We start from the raw sequence: 12824 nt of genomic DNA on the forward strand, positions 1-12824 counted from the left end.
CTCGAGCCATAGAGGCCGGTGCGGGGGCTGGGGCCATGGCCTCGGAGGCTGCTTTGCCATGGCCTCCTGAACTACCTGCTCCGCCATGGCTCCCCGAGCTCCCTGCTCCGCCATGGCCTCCCGAGTCACCTGCTCCGTCATGGCGCCCAGAGCTGCCAGATCCGCCATGGACACCCTGGAGGCCTTCCGTCCGGTAACCCGGCTCATAGAGGCCTCCAGAGCACCCGCCCCCCCCCATTGGATGTTGTACGGCACGGGACACGCCTTCCGGGAGGAGGGAGTTATGTCAGACTCTGGTCCGTGTTTTGTGTGTGTTTTGCTTCTCATGTGCCTTTCTGTGTTTCCTTATTTGGTCATTTTCCTGTCCTTGTTTAGTTTAATTATGATTCCGTTCAGCTGTGTTCTATTAATTACCCTTGTATTTAAGTTCCTGCCTGTTCAGTTTCCCTTTTTTCTGGTCTACTCGTTACGTGGATGTGTTTCCTGCTGTCTCCTGTGTTTATGTACCCTGTGTTCCATGGATTAAAGACTGTTTTGTATATTCCTCGTCTCCTCGCTCCTTAGTTCCGGTTATCCTCGTGTGTGTGACGTGACAAAATTACTATAGTATTTTTTCATGTATAAATTAAAAACACTTATAGCTAAATACTATTTTAAAAAATTATAAATACAATGTGACATTTAAAAAAAAAAAGTATTCCATGTATATTTATTAATAAATTAATACACATTATAGCTATTTAATTAATCAATAAATATTCATAAAACAGCATTATAATTATAAAAGCATTAATAAGCTTTTGTTCAAGATAAATTACAACATTGCAAGACACTGCTGTAACTACTTGCATCATGTGACAAAAAAAAATAAGATGCCAATAATAATGAAATAAAATATAAAATGAAATAAACATTTAAAAATATATTAATGAACATGTACAAACATCCGTGTCTGCAGCTCATAAATGACTTCTATTGCAACTGAAGCATAACTGTCCTCCCTCAGTAATACCTGTATTTATTCAATTCTTAAAATTCACTTAAAAATGAATCTACATTTTTCATTTTCAATGAAACTTGCATTAAAAGCATAAACTGCACTTGCTGTTGACCAAGCAGGCTCGGTTATTGGCTGATAGTCTCATCCCAGTTATCTTGTAACTCTCAAGTGTTCCTTTGATAACAAGAATGGGCAATTCTGTCATACACGTCAGGGAATCATCCTCCAGCTTCAAACAGAGAGGAGGAATCAGTCATCTGTGAGCGCTGTGCTCTGACATTCGTGTTCTTTGACATGTCCAATTTCTGCCATCTTTGACTGCAGGCCATGATTAGCTCTGCGAACACATCTCAACACCGACTGCTCAATTAATTCACTCAGCTCCCAATGTTTTGCTGAAGAATTCTTCTTTTATTTGCTAAAGCATGAGATCAGCATGAGTTGTGCTTAACTGTGTGTGTATTAGCAGTAAAGGAAGCCCATGTATGGTCCGAGGGCAGCCAGTGAAGGTGATGAGGACTGACAGTAGATGTGATAACATATGTAATGTAATTGGAAGAGTATCATTAACACTACACAGACCTGGTGCTGGCCTGCATTAGCATGGTGTTTGTAGGTATCTCATGGATATGGCCCTATGTTTCATCTCTTTTTCTCTCTCCTTCTCTGTAGTGTGTTCTGTACCTCTGGTCACTGAAAATGCTCTACCCAAAGACGCTATTTTTACTGAGAGGAAATCATGAATGTAGACATTTGACAGAATATTTCACCTTCAAACAAGAATGTGAGTATCCCCCTTGTCATGCTTGCAGTGTTGTATTAATATGCTGCAAATATAATTTGTAATAGCAAAAAAAAAAAAATAGTAAAAAATGCTAAACAGAAGCTTTTTCACTAGTAGTATACTATTCAAAAGTTTGGGGTCAGTATGATTTATACTTTTAATTATTTTATTCATTAAAGATGCATTAAAGTGTTAGTAAAGACACTTATAATGTTTCCAAAAAATATATATTTGATGTAAATTATATATTAATTACATAATTAATTAAATAATATTAGCAGCACAGTCGGTTTTAAATAAGAATAAGAAATGTTTGAGCAGCAAATCAGCATTTAAATTACTTTTTAAAATATATCAAACAAATATTTTAAATTGTAATAATTTTACTGTTTTTACTATATTTTTGACCAAATAAATGCAGCCTTGTTGAGCATAAGAGATTTTAAAAACATTTTAAAAATCTTACCAGCCTCAACTGTAGAACGGTAGTGTATATATATTTAATGTAACTTATATTTATATTATATTTCAAAATTTTTAATTTTTTTGTATATTTGATTAGTAAATCAGTTTTAAAAGGAGTACATGAATTCGTATATGTTCCTATATTACAAAGGTTAGTTTTCCAGTAGAGTTCACATTTCTGAACAATGACAACGTTTAAAAGGGGTATTTCCCTATATTTCACTGAAAATAATCAAATTAGAATAACGGAGCACAACCCTCAATTCACATTGATAATTTCCTACAATGTCTATTGTTCCTGAAAGGACAAATCTTTCCATTTAAAGAGAATGAGGTTTATAACGCAGAGCAGTTGGGAGGGGTGGAGGAGGGGTGGGATGTGGAGTATGAGGTAATGCTTCAGAATGGAGCTTTCCCATGAGGCCGAGCGGCGGAGCGCAGAGACAGGTGAGGTGGGAGGGAGAGGTGCGGAGTTGACGGCAAACTCTTTCTGTGTCTACTCCACTGACCTGTCGCTATGGTTACAAATGCTTTTGAGAGGCGGCGTATTGAGACATAATGAGAATAGGACACGCGTCGACACACTGAGAGAGAAAAAAAAACCCTCTTCCGTTTGGAGACACTTTATCTTGTGTGTGAGTGTTTGTGACGCACTAAGACACATGGGGCTGACCGCTAAAGTTCGGTCCCAGTAGGAATCTAATGAGACCGGAGACAAACATGATAAGTGCTGTTATAACAAAATAGCTGTTGCTTGCTACAAATATTAGTTTGTTTTTGCAAAATAACTAAAAAAAAAACATGATGTCACTTCTTGTTTCTTTGTCATAATGACGTACCTTCGCAACTTGATGCAGTGTGTAAACATGCATTAATGATAACAATGCAGTCTCAGTCATGCCTATAATGAATATGACCAGAATTGATAACAACTACAGTGTAAACTAAGCCATTATGCTAAAAATAACCAATATTCGTAACATCTTTCCTTGTCTTAAAGGTACAGTAGCAAATACAGCCTGTTTTGAAAGCTTGACTGACATTAAAAGTGGTTTTCAGGTAAAAAATAAAGTAAAATCAAATAAAATTATTATAAAGAATGCACATGAACACCACAGCAATGTTGCATTTACATTTTTTTAAGCACAGAATTTTAATGATGTGTCAATTAAAGAATCTTAGCAGAAGCTAATGTGATATTTATCTTTAAAAGTAACTATGAATTGTTAATGGTATTTCGTTTTTATAGAATAGAACAGTGAAGTAAAAAAAATGCTTCTCATTCAGTGGGTTTATGAGGAGACTGAACTAAATTTCCCATCATGCTCTTTGGCAAGAATGAAAATTCACCAAGAAAGAAAGAAAATTACACACCTAATGCATATCCGTTGCTTCTCATTTTATGCTAGCATTAAAATGTCTTTGCAAAACACAGATACTGGCTTGATAAGAGAATGTAGGCTATTTATGTGATGTCACAAACCCGGGAAGTAGCTCGTTGTAGTGCCTACGAGCCATTTTTGTAGGCATTAAACTGCCATAATTTTAAAAGACATTTGCCTCCGTTTGCATTGAACTTTCAGCGTCGTAACTTTGCAGATATTGTTTATGCTCAAACAGCAACATTACACACTAACTAACGTTAAAAAAGTGAAATCGCAATCAACCACCCCTTTGATCTATACCTAAATGTAACAACTTCCATGCTAACTATTAATAAGCAGCAAATTAGGAGTTTGAGACAAAAGTTGTAGTTAATAGTCACCAAAAATTAACATTTTGTCATCACACCCTCATGTCGTTCCAAACCTGTATTAACCTGAGTTTCTTTCTTATGTTGATCATAAAAGTAAATATTTTGAAGAATGCTGGTAATCAAACAGGTTATGGTCCCCAACAACTGTTTGGTTTTTCAAAATTCTTCAAAATATCTTCTTTTGTGGTCAGCGTAAGAAAGAAACTCATACAGGTTTTGAACGACATGAGGGTGAATAAATGATGACAAAATGTTCATTTTTGGGTGATCTATTATTTAATAGTGAGAACTGGTCCCCAAACTAAAGTGTGACCAAAACGACTTATTTTCCTTTGTACTCACTTGCTGTTTTTCTCCCTCACTGTCTATCAGGTAAAATCAAGTATTCAGAGCAGGTTTACGATGCCTGTATGGGCGCATTTGACTGTCTGCCCTTGGCAGCTCTCATGAACCAGCAGTTCCTGTGTGTCCACGGTGGCCTGTCCCCAGAAATACAGACCTTAGACGACATAAAGAAGGTACTGCCAAGCCATGCGTGAACAGCAGCGCTGTGTGGGAGGAGAAAGATTTCATGCATGGCTACAAGAAAGCAGTATATGTGTGTGTTTCTGTATTCTGTATTATATTTGTGTCTCTGTGGCCTAGTTGGACCGGTTTAAGGAGCCCCCAGCATTTGGGCCTATGTGTGATTTGCTTTGGTCCGATCCCTTGGAGGACTTCGGCAATGAAAAGAGCCAAGAGTACTTTAGCCACAACTCAGTCAGAGGATGCTCATACTTCTACAGGTGGGTGGTTTTTGTGTGTGTTTTGATGTGTCTGAGTAGGAATATGCTGTCATACTAAAAGTTGTCAAAATAATCTGCCATTAAATAGCCTATAATGGGATTATCAGCACAATGAATATAGTAAAAACATTAATATTGTGAAATGTTCTTACAATTTAAAATATTATGTTTTTTAAAATGTAATTCATTCCTGTGATGCAAAACTGCATTTTCAGCAGCCATTACTTCAGTCTTAGGGCCAGTTTGACTAAATAGGGCGAATTAGCGCGAGAGCGCAATTCCAAAACAGCGTAGATGGCGTTGAAATTTCTGCAGGTGATTTACTGACAATGCGCAAATTAAAGAACACAGACGCGACATCTAATTTCCATAATGACCAATGCAATCTACCAAGCGCATCGCAAATTAGCATACGGATTCGGATAATGTGTTCCTCTGGCATTCCTCTGTTCTCTGTGGTGCCTCCTCCTAGCAACAAATGCGCAAAATAGTTTAAGACATGCTTTTTTTGGGCGTTAAATAATGGCGCAAATACCAATAATTTGACGAGTGCAAACAATATTAAATCACGTTGCGTGATTCATTGTAATATTCTCCTCCCATTAATTTTGCATCTGAAAGGGAAACTCCTACAAATGCATATTCAATAAGGTTAGGCACAAAAATAACTGTGTCACAGCTGGGTCGGTGGGGGGTTGTTGGGTCCCTCCAGGTGCTCAGGGTTGATGTTGTTTTCTGTCCTCTGCTCTGACTGCATAGAGCTACAGACTCTTAATATTTCACACACTCTGCTGAAAATTTGATGGAACGGCAGTACACTGGTGTATATGAGAATAAGTGTTTGTTTCTGAGCGAGAGTGAAGATTGGTCTGTTTTTTTCAGCATTTAAATGTTTGTGTTTTAGCATTAGCATTAGCATGTAGTCTTCTGAAACCAAACAGGATCTATCTATCTATCTATCCAGTGTTTAGTGTCTGGTGTAAACTGCAGATTTTGGCCAGTGGTTTGGAGCCCTACATTCATTAGTGTGTCTCTGTGTTATATGCATAATACCAGAGGCAGCCATGTTACAGAACACACACGACTGAATTCATCACACATACACACAGCGCTGCATACTCTACTTAGACAGATACATACCCACACACATCTCTGTTATGCAAGGCGCACAGAAGCCATTTGTTTTAATCTGTGTTGTCAGTGTTCTTCGAGCTGCCCACCTCCCTGAATCACCATGTTGGTGTTTAATCACTCCTCTTTCACTCCATTCACTCTGTTTGTTTATGTGATTGCCTTTATGCACTTGCAGACTCCATGTATATGGTTCCCATAGAGCGTTTGCACAAATGAAGAGAGAATATTTAGAGAATAGAAGAAGCAATTAGTGTAAATGTAAGTATAATTAGTATAAATATAAAAATAAATAACATTTTATTCATGAGCATTTTATACAGAATATTCAATACAAGTTCAATACAAGTTAAGCATTTTTGGCATAATGTTAATTGACCTTTTGCAAAGACCCTCCAGTTGATGTTGCTATGTCCGACAAGCCATGCCGCTCTCACGCCACACATCATGTTCTCACGCAGTGAAAATTACATTGTGGAGCAAAGAGAACACTGACAATGCGCCGACAGACAAGACAGAGCAGGTTACTTTAGGTATGAAACAAAGTCTCAACTTAAAAACTGTAATTTTTTAAAGAAATGCATGTGTCGTGACAGATCGCTGCAGCATCTCAGTTTAAGCAGCATGTGAAGCGATAATTTCTTTCTCTTTACTAGTTATAGCACAAAATATACATGAATGAACATCAGAAAGTACCTTGTTTCAACCGCAGAAAGACAAAAAACACAATTTTTCAAGTTCAAGTCCACCGACTGTCTGGTGTCTGGCAGATTCGGCATTGTGATTGGTCAGCTCGCCTGTCAGTCAAACTCCCTGCGAAGGGACAATTACCACAAAAAAAATAATTTTCCTATAAAAAAGCAAAAATGAAAAAGTAATGTGAATCATCACAGAAATGTGAAGCTTATCATTTGCTCCATTTACTTCACATTCACATTAGTGAAATTTCGGCAAAATTTAGAGCCCCATTGTCTTCTTTCTGTACTGTTTGTGTAGCAATGTATAAATCACAGCTCACACAAAAGGCACTATTAAACAGCTTTCTGCTGATTAACACAGCGAGTCCACATGACCAACTTGAACCCGTTGCGAAATCTGCTTAGAGAAATTCTCAGACGAAATTTAAGATTGTTTGGATTCCTATTGAATTTACTAGATTTCACCCGTGAATATTCGCCGAACAACAGCAAATGTGCCCTTACTTTAAGTGCCTCACTGCAACGCAGATTTTTTTTTTTTTGGTGAAGAAATCATGAGATTATTTGAAATTATTTTTTAGTGGTTCATCAACACAAGTGCTGTCAATTGAGATGAATTTGCAACAAACAATGTTCCTTTAAATTATGTCTGCAAATAATATGTACTTATCCCAATTCATATATTTTCCGCCATGGTTTCTAATATGTAAAAATATTACGTATTTGTCTAATGTCGCTTTTCCACTGCGTGGTACAACTCGGCTCGGCACGGCTCAGTACGGCACGGCTCGGCTCGGTTTGCATTTCCACTGAAGTTTAGAACCGCTTTAGAGTGGGCAGGATTATTCACATGTCGTTATAGTTGCGCCGCCTCTACTACAGTGACTCCTGAAAAACGTTTTCATTCTGCGTCGCCCCATCAAGCTTTCGCTGGATCCGCTCCTCTGCTATCAACGAGAGGAACGTCTGTACTTCCTCAACAGACAACGAAACAGCCACTTTTTGGTTGTTAAAAAAAGGTGCGCTCGTTTAAAACAGTTGCGTTCGATCCTTCGCTGGCTGTGCTGATTTAAATCTAGCGGTTCTCTTGTGTTTGTGTCGCAAGTTCAGTGACGCAGGTAGTGACGATTCTCTCCGGCCAATCCGTGATCAGCAGAGTTTACACGTCACGTTTTGGTAATGGTACGGTTCACTTGGAACCTCAACCGAGGTGGTACTAAAAAAAGTACCAGGTACCAGGTACTGTACCCAGTGGAAAACCCCCCAAAAGTGAACCGTACTGAGCTGTACCGTGCTGTACCATGCAGTGGAAAAGCACCATATGTGGATGCTTCTTTGTCAGATTAAGTTTGAAGTGGACCAGATTTTATGCTGATCAAACGTCTGGTCATGCGAGACTCGGGTGAAGCTGTCAGAAGAGGAGATGGGGGGATGCCCTTTCAGCCTTTTGCATCGCACTGTAGTCAGCAGAAAGAGTGAGATGGAAGGAGTGAGTGAAGAGCTTACACTGCAGCCAGCAGCGGCAACTCAGCTTTGCGATCTATCCCACAATCCCCAAGGGCTCTGCAGTGTGGTGTTGCCATGACGACCCGTTTCCTCTTCCCAAACTGGAGCGAGTGATAGCGAGAGAGAAAGACAGATGCAGAGGAAGAAGTGATTGGTAGAGAGCAGCGGTAAAGCAGCAGTGCCCCCTCATTAGCCGACGACACGAGAGAGAGAAAGACCGAGAGCAGCTCACACCCTCCTTTACACACTCAAACATATGTTAGCGCTTTCTCACAGTGAAGCTTGACAGCATCCATCTCCATTAATTTTCATTGTATGGAAAAGAGCAGCATGAACATTCTGCCTAACATCTCCTTGTCTGTGGGTGGAAATCAAAGGATAATATAGTAAATCAGTTTTTTGATTGCGGCAGAGAGCAACAGTCAGGGTCCTGGAAGTTAAAATTTCAATTTTAGTGACTTTTGACATGAATTTATAAGCCCATAAACCCAGACTGTGAGTTCTGAGGTTGTTAATTGAATGTATATGTTTTTGTTGAAGCCATTAGTTTGCATTTTTTCTTATTTTTAAAGCTTTTTAAATTCATTCTGTTTAACAGTTGAATTTGTCATGAAAACTACATTACCCATGACTCTGTACTGAAAATTCCACTAATCAGAGTCATGGTGAGCAAATTGTGCCAAAAGTGCTCTGCGGGAACGCCCATTACCAGCAGCACTATAACGTAATCGAGGCGGCAGTTGCTATGCTGTCAAAATACTTAACTATATGTATATTTATGCATATTTTGCAATAAAATATATTGTTTCCATATGTATAATAAACAAATATAAAATTATTAGTTAAATAACTCTCCATTGTTCTTCATTCTATTGTCATTTGCAGTGCTTCATGGGATTGTAGTTTTTTCCCTCACCAAAGCCATTAAGTACTCAGCTGTAATTTTGTCTTTTTGTCTGATTTTCAAATACTTTCTTGCTTTAAATCAAAGTTTGTAATGTTATGATTCACCTCGTAGCTGTTTGGCTTAGTTGATGGCGTATAACACTTTAAACAAAGACTTTTTTACAATCCCTGTAGGAAAACCCAATGGTTCCAGAAGTAAAAATACTATGATATTGCAGTGTTTTTTTATTATTATTTTAGTGTATAGCAATTGTATTATCATTCTGAGTTTAAATGAAAAGTAACAATCGCAACACTACACAGTAAGGTCCCATTAGTTAACATTAGTTAATGCATTAACTAGCATTAACTAATGAGGAGCAATGCATTTGTTAAAAAAAACAGTGGAAACAGTGTTACCGAAAGAATTTAGTTGCTCTGAATAGTGACCTTCTTTTTACCAAAAATAGTCTTGTGAAAAATTCTTGGCATGAAAATATTGATTCAGCATTGTGAGATAAAGTAACACAATACTTTGAATGAGTAATTTAATTGAAACTCAAATCATGTTGGGTCTGCTGAGACTGTGAATGCATTCTATATCTATTCTATAGATATATGAACTATAATTGCAAATATGTAAAAAAAAACAAAAAAAACAGGATTTCTTTCTCAGGATATCTGTTAACAACATGATAATGCTGCACAACAACAGTTGAGCCCACGCTGCCCCTGCTGGACACATGTTGAACTGCACCCATGCTCCATTCACACATGAATGTTTTGGTTGGCTGACAGTGGAAAACATTGAAAAAACAATACAACATTAATGAGACACGTCCACCCACTGTTTCTGAATGTTTCTTATTTTCTCTCTCATTCTCCTTTCCTTCTCTGTATTGCAGTTATCCGGCTGTCTGTGACTTCCTACAGAATAATAACTTGTTATCAATCATTCGAGCACATGAAGCACAAGATGCAGGGTATGTATTACCTGTCTTTCGCTCTGTATTTCAATTTTTGTGTATTAATATGCACCCTTTAGGTGTAGATAAGGCACTAAGGTGTACTTTTAAGGGTACACTTTTTTTCATACAGTTTTCTGCACATTTTGTCTATAAAAAGTAAATTAAAGTGTTTTTGTCTTCTCTCTCTCTCTTCTAAAAGGTACCGGATGTACAGGAAGAGTCAGACCACTGGCTTCCCTTCCCTTATTACCATTTTCTCTGCGCCAAACTACCTTGATGTTTACAATAATAAAGGTGAGTCGTGTTTTCCTTATGTGCGAGAAAAATGGAGCATTGTGATGGGAACAGAGAGCTGGATGAGAGCGTGGGCAGGACCATCAGCTTGAGTGACTCCATCCATGTGGTCTTATCATCCGCTGATGGAACAGGGTCAACCTCTCAGCAGTACCATCTAGTGGAGGCTTTTTGTCATATCATTGTGTGTACACAATGTTTCAGCCAAAAATGTAGACAACGATTCCACTTGAATTAGTCGATTAGGAAACAAACCCAGCGGCTCAAGAAGCCACGCTCTCTTGAGATTATTTCTCATATTATTGATTTGCGAATTTTCATAAGCTGGAGGCTCACTTTTTCTTGTTATTCACTTCCTCAGCTGCCGTCCTGAAGTATGAGAACAATGTAATGAACATCCGACAGTTTAACTGCTCCCCTCATCCTTACTGGCTGCCAAATTTCATGGATGTCTTCACCTGGTCGCTGCCATTTGTGGGGGAGAAAGGTACCTATATTTCATATATATACAGTATATATATATATATATATATATATATACTGTATATATATGAAATATAGGTACCTTTCTCCCCCACAAATGGCAGCGACCAGGTGAAGACATCCATGAAATTTGGCAACATTTATTAGACTTTAAAAAATAACAACTTTTAATTTAACTTAAAACTATCTTCACATAAACCCATTATAATAAATGTCATACCTGTGCCCTTCAGCAAGTAGGTAATACACTGAAATTGAATAAAGTTATCAAACACTGAATTCTAATTTGAATCCTTAAAGCTACAAATGTTATTGATTTCCTCTTTTTTTTCTTTTTTCTGGGTTATTAGGTTTGTTGGCTGCTATTTCTTTAAGAGCTGCCACTGCTAAACGTGACGCGGATCTGACATGCATTGTGTTTTCTCACAACCTTTTATGTATAAGTGCAATTGAAGAGCATGTGTTACAAGCACAGTATAGCAGCAGACAGGAAAAGAAAATAAGTTTTTACTGACATATGGCCTGACAACATCTCATTTGACATCAGTTCACTGATGTTGTACTGAAGTTCCTCATCACCTGTTCGTTTGGACTCGTGCCTGGCACTGAGGCAAAGTGGAGCATCTGAAAAGTCTCCTGTTTGATGTGGTAAAGACGTTCTGCGCGTCTAAATAAACAGAATTTTTGTCAAAAAAAAGAGGCAGAAGCAGCTGTTGTGAGTGGGGTGGCTGACCCTAGCCCTGCCCCTGCGTTAACGGTGTTAACTATTTTTAACGACGTTAAACTAGAAAAAATTAATTGCATGCGTTAATGCGCTAATTTTGACAGCACTATTATATATATATATTGTCAGTTCTGTGTCTTGTCGTTTTGTTCCCCATGTGTTCCATGACCCAGTTTTCCCTCATGTTTAATTATGTTTATTGATCCCAGATGTTTCTCGTCTTCCCCTCGTCATGTCTTGTGTATTTAAAGTGTTTCCTGTTCTTAGTTCGGGGTCCTGTATTGAATGTCGTCTTTCCCCGCTACGTGTGATTTCCTGGTTCTTCGGATATTATTAAAGTCTCTATATTTGAAGTAGGCATAGGCCGGTATGAGATTTTGACGGTATGATAACCTTAAACAAAAATATCACGGTTTCACGGTATCACGGTATTGTTGTTACAGCTCTAAAATGTGTTAATTTTAAATGTCTTGGTAAAAAAAACAAAAAAACAAACTGAACACAATATATTTTGAGCAACATACAGAATATTTGGAACAGTAGTATTTGTTTATTTTTTCTTTGATTTGTTTCTGAAATGTGGGCTGTCCTGCAGCTTTTGATGTGGATGGTTGATTTGCTGCTAGAGCTACTGCTGCCCTAAAAAGAAGAAAAATAAAGACTGACATCTTTATTAGTCTACTCCTCGTCTCCTCGTTCCTCGCTCCGTGCTCCTCACAGTAGCAGAGTGTGACAGAATACAGGACCATAAACAGTAAGCGGCACCCCTACTCTCTGTGTTTTTGTTTCCGGTTTTGGAAGTGTTTTTGTTTTCCGTGTTTTCCCCCCGCGATTATGGAGATCGCTGCACGCTTCATTGTCCTAGCCCGTAGGGATCTCCCCTTCATCGAGTATGCCTGGGAGTTCTGCGGGCTCGCCGCTGCTACTGCTTTAGATGACGCCACCATCAACTCTCTGTTCTGGAACGGGGCCAATTACCATCGCCCCATGGACCTCCCAGACACCACGGGACTAAGCTGGAGGGAGGGGATCCTCCGGTGTCTGTAGAGCGTCCGGCCCCAAACCAGCCACTCCTCAGTCTAGCCCGCCGGCCGCGGCATTCTCAAGCCTGCCAACCGCGCCGATGTCAAGCCCACCGGCCGCGCCGTTCACCTCTAACCAAAGTAGGAGGATGAGGAGAAAAAGACTGTTCTCCACCCTCATCCTAGCCCCAGAGCTTGCTCCAGTGTTGGCTCCAGCCCCAGAGCTCGCTCCAGTGTCGGCTCCAGCCCCCGAATCCAGCCCAAAGAGGGCTCCAGTTCCTGAGTTTAGCCCACGGAGGGCTCCTGTTCCTGAGTTTAGCCCA

The 12824-nt window shown here is 39.1% G+C and overlaps 1 protein-coding gene across 2 annotated transcripts in view; it reads left to right on the forward strand.

The window, feature by feature from the left end:
- Positions 1–12824, forward strand: part of LOC107733504 (serine/threonine-protein phosphatase 2B catalytic subunit alpha isoform-like) — a 57047-nt gene that overhangs the window by 32761 nt on the left and 11462 nt on the right. For both annotated transcript variants that reach the window (XM_016545148.1, XM_016545149.1), the window contains exons 4-9: positions 1673–1784; positions 4378–4523; positions 4651–4790; positions 9916–9993; positions 10178–10272; positions 10634–10759. In XM_016545148.1, coding sequence (XP_016400634.1) covers positions 1673–1784; positions 4378–4523; positions 4651–4790; positions 9916–9993; positions 10178–10272; positions 10634–10759 — 697 coding nt within the window. The remainder of the gene's footprint in view (positions 1–1672; positions 1785–4377; positions 4524–4650; positions 4791–9915; positions 9994–10177; positions 10273–10633; positions 10760–12824) is intronic.

This window comes from Sinocyclocheilus rhinocerous, unplaced genomic scaffold, assembly GCF_001515625.1.
Source record: "Sinocyclocheilus rhinocerous isolate Xijiao unplaced genomic scaffold, SAMN03320098_v1.1 scaffold69, whole genome shotgun sequence".
Lineage (NCBI taxonomy): Eukaryota > Metazoa > Chordata > Actinopteri > Cypriniformes > Cyprinidae > Sinocyclocheilus > Sinocyclocheilus rhinocerous.